Source organism: Cucumis sativus, chromosome 3 (genome assembly GCF_000004075.3).
Source record: "Cucumis sativus cultivar 9930 chromosome 3, Cucumber_9930_V3, whole genome shotgun sequence".
Taxonomy (NCBI): domain Eukaryota; kingdom Viridiplantae; phylum Streptophyta; class Magnoliopsida; order Cucurbitales; family Cucurbitaceae; genus Cucumis; species Cucumis sativus.
In genome coordinates this window covers 39727519-39744245 of record NC_026657.2, presented here as the reverse complement: position 1 = coordinate 39744245, position 16727 = coordinate 39727519, and the positions used below count along the sequence as shown (strand labels likewise).

The following is a 16727-nucleotide window of genomic DNA, read 5'->3' as shown; positions in this document are numbered from 1 at the left end:
TAAAGCAATAATGTCTTGTTAAAATTAAAATTAAAATTAAAAGTCCAAATTACATAACTAAATGTGATTATGAACTAATCTTTTTCAATTTAACAAATTGCAAGTTGAAGAAGATAAAATCATATATATGTTTAAGATGATCATTAGTATCTTATTCACCACGCTATACACTTTAAGTGGCAATCATCAGTTAATAAGACATTAAATAATCTTGAATCATGAGGACAAATATCCTAAATAATTTTCTCTCCTACATTAACCCAACTTGATTGATTATTTGAAATCGAACTCTAACCCACTTGATCATAGTTAATTAACAATCACAAGAAAGACTTTGAGTCTAATTTTTCATTGTTGAGTTCTGGCATAAAGGTCAACACATATTTAAAAGGATGTTTTGAGTAAAACTAAAATAAGCTTAGATGAGTGATAATTGACATGATTTTAAGAGTCGAGAGGTTCAATTTTCACATCCTGCCATTGTTGTACCGAAAAAAGGTCAAGTGTAGTAATAAAGCAACCGTTTTGGGATGGCCATCTTCCTCCCTTTGGCTTTAACATTTAAGTGAATTCATGAGGAATTAAATGAAGGCAGGTAGCCTTTTACTTGAAATCAATCCCTCTTTCCTTCATAGCATTTAATGACTTCACATATCCCTTTTTGCTAAACAATTAAATCTCTTCCTCCTCTTCTAAACACAATTAAATACCTCTTTATTCAAGAGAAAATAATAATCCTAGTACTAGAGTACTAGTATATAAAAATATTACTTTCACATGTGAAACATATTTAGATTAGATTAAAGATAATGTATTGATTTTATTCATTGAAAGTTCGTCGCTTATCCCTTCTTTTAGGCCGAGATAGATTCATCTATCATTTGAAATCTACGTCGACAAGAAAAGATAGATATACAAATGAGTTTCTAAGTATTTGTTGATTCTATTTGTTATCTATACAAACACTTCTTATACTCTAATCAATAGTATGTAATTGTAACTTCACAACTTAGCTTTCCAAGAACGACAAAGATGAGTTTTTCGACGACATGGCTTGAAAATTAAATCATTCTCTATAGGTAAGGATTGATTTGTGCTCTTCGTTATGATTTTATTTATTATCTTTTTTTTTCTACTATCGTTTTAAACAAATGTTTCTTTTATGATATACAATGAATGAAATATGGTACGTCATTGAGTTTGTTGCATCTACGAGCAAGGAGGGGAAATTGTTTTATTGTCTTAAATAGGAACAACATATAGTATATAATACATAAAAAAAAATCAAGAAAATGGTTAGAATAGTTATATCACTCTTTTTAATTAATTTTAGGAAGTGTTTGGACCACAACGTAACTTGAAGTTTGATAGAGAGAATTATTATAGTTCACTCCATGTTTGAGACTCCATTTTAAAAATGGTATACGCTTTAACATTTATATTATTTATCATTCTCAAATCTTATCGTTTCTCTTTTGTTCTCGAGAGTTTACTGTTTCCTACAAAGACTGAAATAAATTTGTATCTCAAATACAAACTATTATAATATATCTCAAACTTATAAAACAGTTTAATTTGCATCGACCAATGTACATATTACTATAACCCACCACCAACAATAATAATCAACTCAACACCCACAAGCATTATTATCTAGTATATATATAAACCCTATCCCAAAACAAAAATCAAATAATAATCTCCATCAAACAGACCTAAAAATCGAGATTACATCCTTGGTGTCAGGTAACAGTTTCAAGACATTTAATTTTCATGCTAAAAAGCTAACTTTTTTTCTACATGTACGTGAAGAAATAATATATATTTTATTACCTCATGATATATCCAACCATTAATTAGTTTTGTGAGGTGATGTTCATAAGTTGTTTTAAATGGGGAGTGTGGTAGATATAACATACATACATATATACACATATGTGTGTGTGTGTGTTGAGAGCTTTAAAGGGTGTTTATAGGTTATTGAGTGAGCCAGTTGAGGAAGTTGGAGTTATTGAGTATATTAAAGATCCCCATATAGCCATCAAAGAGACCTTCCCCCCTTCAACTGCTTTTCCACTTCCCAACATTAATTTCACCCATTCAACATACCCACCTTCCCTCTTCCCCCATTGTCACCGCCTTCATAAATATATGTATACACACACACACAACATTATTATTCACTTAATCCACATTTTCCCTTTTCCCCACCTTCCACTATTTCATCTTAATCTTATTTTACAGAGAGACTTGTGGTGTTAATCCCGCGTTGAAGGCGATCCTACAATGTTTAAGAGACAATAACTTTAGTTCGCTTTGTGATTAAATCGATATGTGTTTAAGTATACTATCGTGATCAAGGTGGTTTATTGGTAATTAATGAAGATGGATAGTTAAACAAACAAAAACAAAGATTGTGGTGTGTGTTTAATATTCTAACCGATACGGGTAGGAGTTGGTTAGGGCTTCACATCAAGGATTCAATTAGGGTTTAGCACTAGGCTTTGGAGTTGAGCTACATAAGGAAAATTATCTAATACACAATATAACTGTCATTTTAAAACTGGTATCCGTGTATATTGTGATAGTCTATTTGAATAATTTTTCTCTCTACTACAAATATCGTACAGAAATCCTTTATTTCAACCTTCAAAGCCTGTCCCCAACTAGATTCTTCCCTTGCAGTTATAGCTAACCCCATCGTCCATGTTATATCTAAGCCTTTTTCACCCCTTTCTAACACACACATACACAAAGTGATCTCACACAACCCTTTTGAAATCAGAACTACAATAGATATATCCTCTCTCTCCTTTCGTTTTCTCTCTGCAAATCCAAAATGAAGAGAAAATGGGAAGACCCACAAGGAGACAACTTCAATTCTCCAACTGATAATATCGAGCTCCACCTCGAGACTCCATTGCCTTTGGAGTGGCAACGATGTCTAGATATTCAGGTACATGACAGTTTAATTTTAAGTGTCATGAAATCCTAGTTCCAGTATTATATATTACTGTTCTCTTATTGTTTTCTTCTCTCTTTGTCATCTTTTTTGTTTCAAAGTCAGGAGAGATACATTTCTTCAACACAAAGACTCAAAAGAGAACCTCAATGGATCCAAGAAGAAATAAATTAGAGGGTCCTACTACTACTCCTAATAGAAGCTTCCATGCAAGTGATCATCAAGCCTTGAGCCTGGACCTTGAGCTCAATCTAAATTGTCAATCAAAGAAGAAGATCATGAGCAATAATAATGATGATACTGGTGGTGGTTTGCTGAAATTACAAGCAAATAATTATGGGATCAGTTGTCCATGGCTAAGATTTGAAAGAGAGCAACAAGAAATGGTTGCAAGAGTTTGCATGCAATGTCATTTATTAGTTATGCTTTTGAAATCCTCACCTACATGCCCAAATTGCAAATTCATACACCCAATAACAGATCATCATCAGTACCTCCAAAATAACCCTCCAACTACTACTACTACTACAACAACAGCAACAACAACAACCTTCTTTTTACCTAATTCTCTCCCTACTGAGAATAATAATAATCATCATCATCAAACTGAGTCCTTAAAGAGTTTCTTCCCAAATCCTATTCAAAATAAAGTTTAGTTCATTTCTTTTCTTTTCTTTTTATTTATTCATTTAGTATTTTAATTACATATATACTGAATTATCAGGGATATATGTTTAGAGGTAAAACCCCTTTTGTTTTCGGGAATGTGTAATTATATATATGAAAAAAGAATCATTACATTACATTGGATCATCATTGATCATGGTTATTGCAGTTGTGTGAGACATCATACCCATTAGGCCAAGAGAGTTTTTTTTTTTTTTAACAATATTCAAAACGCAGGAGAGATCGAGAGGTGCACTGCTAGATGCACCCTCACCACATTAGGGTTAAGAGAGTAGTTGAAATACGAACTATGGTAAATTTAGTTACATAGATACTTCAACCTCTAACCTATTACGTATTAATTAATTTTGTTGATGATTAATGTGACCCATCAAAATTTAAAGCAAGGTTTTCACTTCATACGAAAATAGATATATTTCTTTTCTTAAAGTCTAATGATGTTAGAGATATGTGTATTAATTTGAAGCTACGTTTGGACCAATCAGGGTTCAAATTCTGGAAGAAAAGTAATAATGTGTAAGAGGAAATGGATATATATTTATGGTGTGTTTCAATTTATTTTTCAAGAGAGTTAATTAAAATATAGTTGTGTATCTATTCATGTATCATAATGACAACTACATTGGAAAATGCTATTAGTCATTTGACCTGTGACCCATTACATTTATATTGTTAGGTTCCTCATAGTTATTAAACCACACAACTTGGAAGAGTACTAACTCTATTCATTATTTGATTTTAACAATATCTAAAACATCATGTATTTTGAAACATACATACTAATCGAATCAATATTAGATGTGTAGACAAATATAAAATATGTTAACTAATTTTTTTTTAAGGTCGAACACATAATTCTTAAGTTTGATTTAGAAAAAAATCTAAATCATTACGTACAACTTTTGGAACTTTAACTTTTATGGTTAAAATATCATTTTAATCTATTAGTAATATTTGTTCAATTTTAATTCACATATACTTTTAAATGTTACTATAAATAGTTTTAAATTAAATTCTATCAAAATTGATTAAATCATAATAATAACTTTTTATGAAAACCAATATAATATGTGAATATATATGTTTTCAAAATTTATAATGAGAATGCTAAATACAATAAAAAATACCAAAATAATATAAAAATGTAGATTAATAATGTGTTTGGATTAATTTTCAAGAATTTAATTTAAAAAATAAGTAATTATAATTGATGGTCATTTTAAGAACAATAATTAAACATATAGCAACATTTTAGAAAAAATAAAAATATAACAAAACTATCGCTGATAGACTTGTATCGTTGATAAACTCGTATGGTCTATCAGTGATAGACCAATATTTACAACATAGTTTATCACTGATAGACTTCTATCATTGATAGAATTCGAAAAATTTTGCTATACTTGCAAATTTTTTAAAATGTTGATATATTATTAATTATTTTGAATCTAATTGTTAAATTTGCAACTATCCCATAAAAAATAAATTATTGTTTTCTTAAATTAATTCAAACGAACCTTAAATTTAAGATATATTAAATATATAAAATTAAAGTTACATTTTAAAAACGTTGTTTGAGACATGGCACCAACTACAAGTTGGTTAGCGCTCACTCCACATTTGTTGAGAGACCCAATCTTATATGTGCAACCTCATTTAATACTTGCTATACTATACTCAATATTTTTATCTCATCTTTTCTCTTTTCTTCTTTGCAACTTTGTTATTTTCTATTTTAAACAAAAATAGTTTCCCCCAAATGCGAACTTCGATAAATTAGACTAAAATAGTTTGTCCCCAAAAACTAAATATTATAACACACAAACTATAATAACTTACGTCTCAACACTCCTTAAAATTGAACAAATTACAAAGTATATGGCCAATATGAAATTTTAGCCTTAACTTTTTAGTCTATGAGTTTGGATGAAAATGTATGCTCAGTCACTCAATATTAAAAATGTACCTTTTTAATCTCCAAATTTATAGTAATAAACTCATTTGATCTCTTTAATTTTCAAAAAAGTATCCTCTTAGTACTCCGAGTTTTTTAAAATAGATTTAAAAGGTATAAAAAGTACTGTGTTTTAAAATAAGAAATAAATTTTAAGGAGAAAGTGATTTTAAAAAATTAGTCTTAAAAACTCGTAAACTAAAAATGTAAAATTACTAAAAGAAAAAAAAGTATATTTTTTAAATTCATGATCAGACGTCGTATATTTTTCGAATTTCGGACCAAAAGTCATCTTTTCTTAATATCATTGACATAAAAACGCGAGAAAAACTGGAGTATGAATATGTGCCATGACAGATCCAGAAACTAAAAATTTTACATAAAAACCTTGTGATTTTGCGGGACACAGCCACAAACCATAGTTGAGTAAAAATAAAGCATTGTTTAACTTATATTGTAATTTATCGGTTCAAAATTAATATTAAAATACAAAAATGAAATAAGGTGAGCTTAATAAATCTGCCCCTCATATGTGTGTATATATCAACTGCCGAACTCAAATTTTGAAAGAACTCAATACTAAAACTGCAATGCAATAAGCTTCTTATAGTGTTACGACAGATTACCTTCATAATTTCTTTCGATCAGTTGTAGTGTACGTAGCAGAAATCATGGAGGACGTTGAAGCGGAAACCAAAAACGAAGCAATGCGAGGATCCAAAACCGCCATTCGATGTGCAAAAGCAGCTTTTCTACTTTCTTCACTCAAGTCCTCCCAAAATCGCCAACTCAGAGCCACTGTTCATGAACAAGCCAAGGTACTCAAAATCACAATTTACGATCACTATATATATAATTAATCTATCCTAACTTGTCTAATATATATCGCTCTGGCTTATTTATTTATTTGATTCGCGATTTTGATAAATTAAAACGTACGTAGATGGATTACCTTTCAGGAGAAAAAGATGCTGGGGAAAACTGTGGGAGATTTGAAGATCCAGTTGGCTAGGGAGCGTGTGAGGAATAAGAGGATCAAACTCTGCGGTTTGATGGAATTTGTTCTTCAGCTTCTGCTGGTTCTCTCTCTTTCGAGTTTATTCCTTTTTGCTGCCTTTTGATTTGTTTGAGTTCTGATGGAATAATAGTGGATAGTAGTCAGTTCATGAATTACATCACTGGATTCATCATCGTCTTCCATTGTTGTTATGTAGTTATTTTAGCTTAGGTTTTTGAATGTATGAAGAATTTCTTCGGCGAGATATATAGAGTTCTTAGATTTTGAAGGCTTCAGAGAACTACTTCGCCGTTCAATTGAAATCGTCATTTTCAAGGGGGAAAGAGAAACTTCAATACATTTTGGAAGTGTAATCCTTCAAACGAATTGTTATAATAATAAAAGTTTCTGATAATAATATTCCAAAGTCCAAAATAAGAAAAATAGAAACCAATTGTGTGTGTGTATTATTTTTCTTTGACACACCAATATTCCAAAATTAATAAATCGTTTAAATAAAAATAAATCTAATAATAGAGATATTTGGTACACATTGGCTTAAATTTTAAATTATTAGAAAAAATATATATTATTAATAAATTTTAAAAAAACATATATACAAAGAAAAAAAAACTAATGAATTAAAAATAACAAGTGTTGTTTAGAATGGATAGATTCGATAGAACTCACTTACGAACACTAACTTGTTCTTGACTGTGCATTTGAAGATCTTTGTATTAGTATTACTCCATGTAGTATAATTGGAGTCATTAATGAGGATATTCAAAAACCAAAATGGTGTGCTATGCAAATAGTGAAGAAAATAGGGATAAGCATAGCGATGAACCATTGATTGATTCAGTAACGGAAGGAGAAAGACGAAGAAGTCATTTCAAACCCTATTTTGGCCATGAAAATGCGGGAAGAAATTAAGAGAAGCACTTTGAGCAAAAATTAAAAAGATAATACTCATGATATCATATTAATTCTTCAAATTGCTACTTGAGTGTAAATAAAACTTACATAATTTTTCATTAAAATAGATAGTTTTATAAATAGCCAAATGAGTTTACAAATTAAGTATACAACATAATAACAAACTAATTTTCTCCAATAGTTTCAAATATAAAAATTGAATTATGTATGATTATATTAACATAATTATTGTGCTCTCTTTTCCTTCTTAAAAGAAACAATTATGTCACTGAAGTAAGGCTACTTTTAACCTTTTTATTTCTTCCCTTTATAGTATTAAAAATAAACTAATTCATTATATATTCAAAAAGGGATTTTAAATTTATATTGTTTTTTACATTTGCTCCATGGAAACATTGACACTTCTTTTTATATATTATTATGTTAGAAGTTGGAGAATATAGATGAAATGGAAAAGATTGATGATTTATTATGCCCTTCTTGATCATCAAATACATTCCATTATTAACAAACATTATCACCTTATTTTACCTATCAAGATCCTTATTTCGATCCACGCATCTAATTCAACTCTCAAGTTCATTAGGCAAAGTTAAGTAGAAAGAAGTATTAGTGATTACTATATAAATCTGAGCAGCATGTTCAACTATGTCATTTGTTTGTATGGATTATGGAAAATCATGCAATTGAAGTGTATGTAATCAAAGTAAGACTTAAGGGATCAGTGAACTATTTAACAAGGAATGTTTCTAAAGTTCACACCCAGTTTACCAACACAGATTACGACGCATTCTCGGTCCTGTAAACATCCATGGCGAAGTACATATTTCAAATTGGACAAGAAAACATATGGTCGTTGTATATAAGTACACAGAGAACAGTTCAATGAAATAAGCAAGGGCAACATTGAGAAGATGATACTTGCCTTCGAAAATAGACATGTAAGGTCATCTCATATCTTTGGCTTATCAAGTCGAGTTCTAGACCCAGTCAATTGTGAGAAAAACAATGAAGGCTCAACTTGCCAGCTCTCTGTTCAATCCCCGCGGCCATCTGTGCTCTCTGTTCAATTTCAATGGATGCGGTGCCTAAAGGGAGAGGCAGTATTCATTTGAAACTTTATACTCCAATAATAAGATACATTTTACTGGGTATAATTGATCGATCCAGATCTTGTTTGTCAATTATTTATTTTACTTTAACTTGTTTACGACCAACAATAATCTTAGATGACCGATAGCGTTTCAATAATACTTCCTACACATACACTCAATCAGCCACTATAATCATACATCTTGTTTGAAGGACGTGAAAACTAACAACGTATGGTTGAATATACCTTCAATCAAATGCATAAGGATCATCTGCATAGGGATTCAAGGACCCTTCCGAAAACAAATCACCAATGTTTGAAGGACGTGATTCACCTCCACCCTTGATTTTCTACGCAGAGAGTGGGATAATACAAGTTATGTATAACAATGCAATAACGTGACATTTAGATGATGTTACAGTGTAAACAAAATAAATCCTATAGAAAATTGTGATACTTAGATATTTTGAATTTCATAAAGAAAAAGTTGCTTAGGCACATATAAGAAGAATCTATCTTCGTGCAGCCCATCAAAATTTTCAATCATATATTTGTCACCTGACAAATTCTTTAATTCAGTGTGTGAATGATGAGCACGAGATGCATAAAGATTGGTACATCTCTTACGTGAAACCAACTTTTTTGTATTATGAAAACCCCTTTTTTAACAATATAGTTCTCATCACATTAATACTGAGAAATTATTTTGAAGTCGGCATGAATCACCAACCAACTACTTGCCAACTGCAGTACACAAATCAAGGAGGGGAAAGACTCCTAATAGGATATGAATATAAGCCTTTGCTAACCTTGACAACAGAACCTCTGGGGGTATTTCTTCTTGGAGTTTTGTTATGTTTTCTCGGGTCCTGATATACATGAAGACCAAATTTTACTATTGCATAATAATTATGAGATGATCCAGTTTCTCAACATACGCAAGGTTCTATCGGTTCATTTTAACGTTCAAATCCATACCTCAAACAGAACTGTACTTTTGGTTTTCCTTCTTTTAGTGATCGTCCTTCCATTTGTGGTTTCAACTTCATATTCACGCCGAGTGACCTGCCAGCCATTAATTAATTTTCAGTATGCAGAGGGAAGGCGAGTGTAAAACCATGTGGAATAAATTGGAACATCACATTATTCCCTTGACCTATCGAGATGCTAATGGTAACATCCACTAATCTCGATTGCTAACATAATGTGAAGTGCACATCATTTTAACCTACAACGTACCTTCCTATGGTGCTTAGGTATATTTGCAACACTTCCTGTGTTCATGTCCTCTACGGTCTTCAACAGCTGTGATACTGGTGTTTGAGTTGGCTGCAGGTAAGGTGACACCTATGAGAAGACATAAGATACAAATGAATTTAAAACGTGGCTGATCAACAGACTTCTTTTCGGTCATCTATCTATCAGCCGTCAGTAGCACCTCTGCATTTGCTGTTCTAATCAGAGCATGCTTGTTTTTTCTGGAACCACCAGAATCTCTCATCTTGATTGATGACATGGAGTAGTCCTGCAATATGACAAGTTAATAAATTATGAAGGATCAACCACTATTGATATCCGACAATGAAGAATTACGAACTTGGATCTCAATACTACAAAGTGCGGTAGTAGTCTAAAAATTTCATGTTTGAATTCACATCTTTAATTTTGGAAAATAAAATAATACACAAATTAAATTAAAATTAAAATTTAAAAGAAAAAAACATACTTGAGAGTGTTCAATTTGACAATGGTTTTGATGGGAAATTGACTCAATTGAGGATATTTGTAACCCCAAGACTTAATGATGCGTTTCTAAAATTACAGGAATTACATTATTTTAAAGAAGAATTAAAGCATCAAAATATTACAAATAGTGCAAGGATTGGAAATATATTTTAACCTCATTTTGATCCAATGAAGTTCTATACGGAGAAATAGGCGGCTTTTTATTACAAAATTAAATTGTGAGAATGGAGAAAAACTATCTATCAAGAATTAGTTTCATGTTTTGCAAATAATATAAAAAGTCTGAATCAGATCAATGAGGCATAGATGACGGAATACATCTAGCTACCAGTTCAAGCTACAAGAAAGCCTCAGTGAGAGAAATGGCATGGCGTTGATTGGTAAGCTTACATGCATGGACACACTTACACATGGACAGGAGATTACCTTCTTTGAACTCACTTCTTGGTCCTCTTGTAGTTTGTCACCCATTACTTTCCATTGCAATTGCAACAACGTTCTCTGCCTGTCTTCCTGTAACATTTATGAGCATATTAAGTCATGAGCACAATATTAAATAGTTATGCCTGAGTTTGTCCGTACTTTGGTTCTTTGGAGATCCAATTCCTCTTGAAGTTTCCTACATTCATCTTCGTTTTGACATCTCAAAGCTTTCATCTGAGCCTCATGTTCACTTCTCAGTGATGTCAATTTCTGGAACATTGTAAATTACTGAACTATTAATTTACGGTGTAAGGGTTGACAGAAACCAAAAGTTAAATCTATGTAACCTCTTTCAAGTTGTTCTCAGCTTGAAGTTGAGCATACTTTAACTCTTCGCTGTGTTTGGCTTTATAAATCTGTTCACTTCTGGCATGCTCTTGCTGAATTTGACTCAACTGTGAAATCAAGATGTAAGATATCAAACACCGTACTCACTGAGCCTCAGTATCTACCCTCAAATAAACCTATAAACATACGATAGCCAGAAAGATTAATGCACCGCTTGACCAAAGAAGCTTCTGAAATTGTCTAATGAATTACAATTATTGATAGTGAAAGACAGTAAATGCAATTACTCCTAAACTACAAGTTAATTTCACTCATAAGCTGGCCAATCCACCAAGTGACAAGTGTATCACATAGTCTCTCATCATTTATGATATAATAAATATAACATGTTAATATTTTAACTTGGGAAAAAAAGGAATCTGATGCACACATCCATAATCCAGAATATAAGTTTTGGTAGCAATTCGAGCACAAGAAGAAAAAAAAATAGGAACAAAGAAAAGATGGCAAATATTATTGGGTGGGGCATCTTTGGCAAATATTATTGGGTGGGCCATGTCAACTATGAATATCTTGATCAGGGAAAGACAAGTAAACTTCTTTTCAAATGTTACCAGAGCAGCATGTTCTTCCTGAATGCGAATCAGGGATTGCCTAGATTCTTCTTTCATTTCTTCTAGTCTTTGTTCACAATTTCGCTCCACCTCTTGTACAACTTGATCTGCCTGTATGCTTGAATGAGTAAGCGAAAAGTTTGGTATTTCAATATGCTCCAATATGAGTACTAAAGTGGACCTTTTCTTTTTCCTTGCTGACAATCTCCAATTTCTCCACTTCGTATTTATTCCGGATGTCATTGATAGCCTAATAGTTTCTCTGCTGTCAGGCTAAATAAAGATAATCTTACCGCATGAAGAGCATGAACGAGAAAATAATATCGAACAGTACCTGATCATTTCTATGGGATATTTCTTTCAAATGCCTTGATAACTCCATCTGTTTACTCTCCAGCATAGTATCATGCTGCCTTTCAGCATCAGAAAGCTTCATTTCAGTAGCAACCAGTAGCGCTTGATTCTGTAATAAATAAGTACTTGGTCTTAAAGTTAAGTTCATTCAAAAGCTAGTCACAAGAATTTGTCATTAAATCGACAACTACACAATATAATTCACATAACCTCTTTAATTTTGTCTTCTAGCTTCTTCTCGCGCTCCTTGGACAAAAGAATAAAGTCTTCCTTTTCTTTCAGAATATTACGAAGTTGCTCGCCCTCTAACTCGATCATATCTGCATGTTTTTTATGATTCTCACTCTCCTTCATCAAAGTACTTATCTCTTCTGCTTTGCCGTCTAACTCTTTCTCCAATTTTTCTATGTTATACTGATTCTCGATTTCTAGTGCGGAAATCTTCTGCAACAAACTTTGCTGCAAGAAAGTATATCATAAAATTAGTTGAATAACAATGCTTATCATCAAATTGTTTAGACCTTTTGAGAGAGGTGTTGACCATTTTACTGTCAGATAATCTTGAGCTTTCTGACAAAGTACCAATTTTCCCCTCTAACTTGGAAATTAATGATTCTGTCTCGATCTTTTCTGAAACAAGAGTTTTTATTTCAGACTCCAACTTTTGAATTTTCTCTCCTGCTAAACGTGATTCTTCTGAATGCCGTGCCTTGAGCGATTCTTGGACTTGTTGAAGTCCATCTACCTTCTGCTGTGATTCCACATTTATCAAATTGAGTGCATTGTTTTCTGACGTTATGCAAATCAATTTTTCATGGAGCTTGTTGTATCGCTTTTGGGCCAGGTCGGAAGCAACATCGCTCTCCAATTTGGCCAGCTTAAAGCAAGAGTCACTTAGAAGGCTTAGCTGATTAAATTTCTCTAAAAAATTTGAGCTATGACGATCCAATTCAACCAGCTGCTCAGACAATAAATTGACAAGATCTTCAAGTTCTCTGGTCTCCAAGAGTGACACCTTTAATTTCTTATGAACCTCATCATTATGCATTTCCAGATCCCTCTTTTCCTTCTGCAAGTCATCCCGGGACGCTATCAAACTAGTAATTTTGTCTTCTTTCAAGTTCAACTCTAATTGTGCCTCTTCCAATTTAGAGCTCAATCCCTCTATGATCAACCTGTTCTCCGTGACTGTTTCTTCAAATCTCTTGATCATACAGTCTGCAAGAAAGTAACGTAGTAGTCCACTGTTACGAGAAAATTCTGCTGATTATAATTTTATTTTCTTGAGTTGAGAATAAAGTAACAAAACACCACAAGATTATAGTTTTACTTTTCTCCAGTTTCGAACATCATGAGCTATTTTGAAATATTTCAACAAGCTTTAATGGATTTATATCAAGATTGTGAAAAGCATGAGTCAAATCCTGTGACGGGGAAACAGAAAACTGGAAAGTTGATTCTCATCTAACTTTAATAAAGCCAAGAACCATGAATATATTGCAAGTATGGAGTATGGATATGCATGTGATTAGATATCTAGAACGCATTTAAGAGTTCTCTGGAAAATTTTCAGGTAAAAAGTGGATATAAGAAAGTGAAAAAGCACTAGTAGCCAAATTTATATTTCATTGGGTCGATGAAGGATGAAGGAGGATCGTGAGGGTGCAAATGCATTAGGAAGACAAAAGTATGATATTTCTGCCACCTTATTTTTCCCTAACCAGAAAGGATATATTATGTAATATTCTGATTGTAAACAATGTTGTAAAAAGTCCGACAATGTAGTTTCCAGCCCCAAATGAACAACAAACTATGCTTAATGCTCATGAATAACCTAAATGACTGGAGTACTCAGAGCAGACCCCCAAATTACTCCAAATATTTTAGTTGAGCACTCCAATCTTAGAAGAGAAGTCTACAAAGTTACATTGAACCTTACTATCTATATTGCGTAATGAAAAAAAGACCAAATTAAACATTGCTTTAATTAAACTTTTATTTATTCTGAGACACCCATAACTAGTCGAATATGAAGAGTATTATAGGTTTTTGGAATCTCTGTGCAAAATTCTTCAAGCACAAAATTGTCTTCCATTTACAATTAACTGGTAAGGGTCTGTTCAATGTCAATAAACTTTTTGTCTCAATCCTATTCCCGGCTTAAGGAATCAACTATGAAGGTTAGGAATGCAGATTATATGGTAGGGAGTAGTTTCCCGCAGGCTTAGTTCTATTTTGGTTGCATAACATAACCAAACAAACCTTCATCAATTCATCCTAATGCAATGCAACTAAGAATTGGCAAAAGTTATGGCATTGCATGTTAATACGTATCTATATTGGTAAAGAAAATAGAAAAATGAGAGTTGTGTATTGTCGGTCAATACTTCTTTGCCTCATCTCCAAAAATGAAATCTTCCATATTAAGTCAGGTAAATTATCACCCCCAATTACCAAGCATGAATTGTTTTATGAACTTTCTGAAACTTTTAGCCTTAGTCGTTATATAGTTACCTTTTTCCTCAATCAGATCTGCAGTTCTCTGCTGTTGTTCTCTGTACAGTTTACAATTGTCCTCTTTCTCAATTTTGAGCTCCGCCAGCTCCTTCTCACCTATGTTCATAGTTCAAAAGCATTAGATAACAAGCTGCACTCCAAAGTTTAATTACCAAGATAGAACAAAGAAATCTATGGTACGTTGTGATATTAACGAACAAAGTATCGCAAGAAGTCAGGTTCAAAAGTTTAAGATCTTACGATCTCTTATTGTTTCTTCTACAGATTCTACTTTTATTGACAACTCCTGCATTTTTTGGTTTAACCCATCAATTGCAGTAGAACTTGCAGATAATTTGGCTTCTAAAACCTCCTTGTCTTTCTCAGCTGTAAGATTTCATTAATACAATGATTAAATTTTGAGAAAGCCGTACTTGTGATCAATCATTACTGACAAAGAAAAACGGAAGGCTTAAATTTTGAGTCTCGGATTAGTAACTACCATCCTGAACCTGACTTGCTAAACGCTGTAATGTTTCATTGAGCTGATCACACAGTGACTTAGCCGACGAGAATTTCGATTCCAGTCCCTTCCACAACTTCTCGTCTTCTTTATGCTTCACCTGTAGTTTGGCATTTTCATTCAAGGCATTCTGCAGTTTATCCTCTAAAGCACGTGCGTGCTCCAATGATTTCCTCAATTTCCCATTCTGTGAACTTTTCAAACTTAAAAATCCAGTACTCCGCAGAATGATCATAGAAAAAAGAAAAAAAAAACGCAACATTGCCAAGAAAAAGTAATCCAGACCTAACAAACTGTGAACTACATAAAATAGCACACAGACTATTCATGAATTGAGACTAAAAAGGAGATTGTTGCTATTCGACCAATTCCATATAAAGCTTGCATGAAGATGCGCGCGCGCGCAACACATAGAGAATGAACCTTCATACCGCCATTTCCAGATCAGTCTTTAAAGAAGCTTGCTCCTTCATCAATTTTTCTGCATATAATATGACGAACACAATAAAAAATAAAACTCCATTCCTTACAAAAGAATAATTAATTAACACAGCACTTTCCCAATGGAACCTGCAGCAATCTTCAAATTGACAAAATTTCCCGATGAGGCAGAGTCCGGAACGGAACGCGAAGAGAAGGAGAATGTTTTCGAAGTTCCTTGTGCCGAACCAGAGAGTGGTGACTTCAACTGGTTCAACCTCTTCATGCTAGAAAATCCGAGCTTCTCCATCCTTGAATCAAACGAAGAGATAACCTAATAACTTTTACTTCCACTTCGCTCTCAAGCTCGCCGAGTTTCGCATATCATAGTGTTTGCCAGAAGAGGTTTGGGCGCCAAGGGAACCGAAGTTCAACCAACTGCCTCTTCACCCTCCAGTGCTGCTTTTATACTACATGGTAACCGTTAGTTCCACGCGCTTGTAATTTTACAGTTTTACCCTTAGCAGGCAATTTCTTGAAAAAATAAAATAAAAAACTTTGGTGGAGTTTTATTTAAATTTGAATAATTATAATTAATAACAATTTTAAAGAGCATAGCAATACTTTTAGAAAATTGTAAATATAGAAATTGATATTTGTCTATGATTGACCAGGAGTGAGTAAGTTGCTATATTTACAAATTTGTCAAAGTATTACCGTAGAAGCTAACATTTTTAATTTAATTGTTATATTTATACTTGTTCCTTGAATTTAGGTATATTTGAATTCTTTTAAGATGCAGCTTACTCTTTCTTTACCGTTGGTTTAAGTACATGTGCTTCTAAATTTTACCATTCCAAAGTGTTAGTGAATGAAACGTGACTTCACATTCCACTGTTTTTGTGGAAGGATGGAGGATCGAACCAAACCTTGAGTTTGATAATACATGTTTATAAAAGTTGAGTTAGCTTAAATTAGCTAAAAGATTCAATCTATCATATATCACACATTTGAAAATAGAAGGTGTAATAAATCATTAAACATCAATTAGATGTAAGAAATTAAATTGTGGTCGATAAAATTCTAATTTTAGATTAATATTTAATAGATATAAAAATTTTGAAAAATGTCAAAAAGATCAAAGAAAATTTCACTAGTTCTTAAACTTAATAGA

General features: G+C 32.4%; 3 protein-coding genes across 5 annotated transcripts; 2 read left to right on the top strand and 1 right to left on the bottom strand.

Annotated features, from left to right (window-relative positions):
* The first annotated feature begins 2625 nt into the window (after positions 1-2625).
* Positions 2626-3791, top strand: LOC101215652. Its single transcript, XM_004136164.3, has 2 exons — positions 2626-2956; positions 3064-3791. The coding sequence occupies exons 1-2, from the start codon at positions 2840-2842 to the stop codon at positions 3616-3618; spliced, it is 672 nt and encodes a 223-aa protein (XP_004136212.1). The 5' UTR covers positions 2626-2839; the 3' UTR covers positions 3619-3791.
* A 2452-nt stretch (positions 3792-6243) lies between these two features.
* Positions 6244-7020, top strand: LOC105435036. Its single transcript, XM_011654322.2, has 2 exons — positions 6244-6421; positions 6563-7020. The coding sequence occupies exons 1-2, from the start codon at positions 6275-6277 to the stop codon at positions 6722-6724; spliced, it is 309 nt and encodes a 102-aa protein (XP_011652624.1). The 5' UTR covers positions 6244-6274; the 3' UTR covers positions 6725-7020.
* A 1212-nt stretch (positions 7021-8232) lies between these two features.
* On the bottom strand, positions 8233-15976 carry LOC101215895 (synaptonemal complex protein 1). 3 transcript variants are annotated; one of them, XM_031882031.1, is made up of 17 exons: positions 15113-15976; positions 14872-14997; positions 14629-14727; positions 12656-13332; positions 12325-12573; positions 12095-12223; positions 11942-12010; positions 11761-11871; positions 11146-11253; positions 10958-11068; positions 10802-10888; positions 10068-10154; positions 9869-9976; positions 9608-9694; positions 9439-9498; positions 8876-8979; positions 8233-8624 (listed from the first exon to the last, which is right to left on the bottom strand). In XM_031882031.1, exons 1-16 carry the CDS (start codon positions 15393-15395, stop codon positions 8878-8880), a joined length of 2493 nt encoding a protein of 830 aa, XP_031737891.1. In that variant the 5' UTR covers positions 15396-15976; the 3' UTR covers positions 8233-8624; positions 8876-8877. The 3 variants fall into 3 exon arrangements, 2 of the variants coding, with proteins under 2 accessions (XP_031737891.1, XP_031737892.1); XM_031882032.1 differs by having other exon boundaries at positions 9869-9958; XR_004215001.1 differs by lacking the exons at positions 8233-8624; positions 8876-8979; positions 9439-9498 and having other exon boundaries at positions 9650-9694; positions 9869-9958; positions 10030-10154.
* Positions 15977-16727: the final 751 nt, after the last annotated feature.

What these genes read in the sequence shown, in the direction of transcription:
- LOC101215652 (XM_004136164.3), top strand. Translation starts at nt 2,840, where the DNA reads ATGAAGAGAAAATGGGAAGACCCACAAGGAGACAACTTCAATTCTCCA. An exon ending in AACGATGTCTAGATATTCAG is followed by an intron (nt 2,957 to 3,063) that starts GTACATGACAGT and finishes TTTGTTTCAAAG; the next exon opens with TCAGGAGAGATACATTTCTT.
- LOC105435036 (XM_011654322.2), top strand. Translation starts at nt 6,275, where the DNA reads ATGGAGGACGTTGAAGCGGAAACCAAAAACGAAGCAATGCGAGGATCC. An exon ending in CTGTTCATGAACAAGCCAAG is followed by an intron (nt 6,422 to 6,562) that starts GTACTCAAAATC and finishes ATTACCTTTCAG; the next exon opens with GAGAAAAAGATGCTGGGGAA.
- LOC101215895 (XM_031882031.1), bottom strand. Translation starts at nt 15,395, where the DNA reads ATGTTGCGTTTTTTTTTTCTTTTTTCTATGATCATTCTGCGGAGTACT. An exon ending in AGATCTGATTGAGGAAAAAG is followed by an intron (nt 13,333 to 14,628) that starts GTAACTATATAA and finishes ACTTTCTTGCAG; the next exon opens with ACTGTATGATCAAGAGATTT. An exon ending in CTGAGAACAACTTGAAAGAG is followed by an intron (nt 11,069 to 11,145) that starts GTTACATAGATT and finishes ACAATGTTCCAG; the next exon opens with AAATTGACATCACTGAGAAG.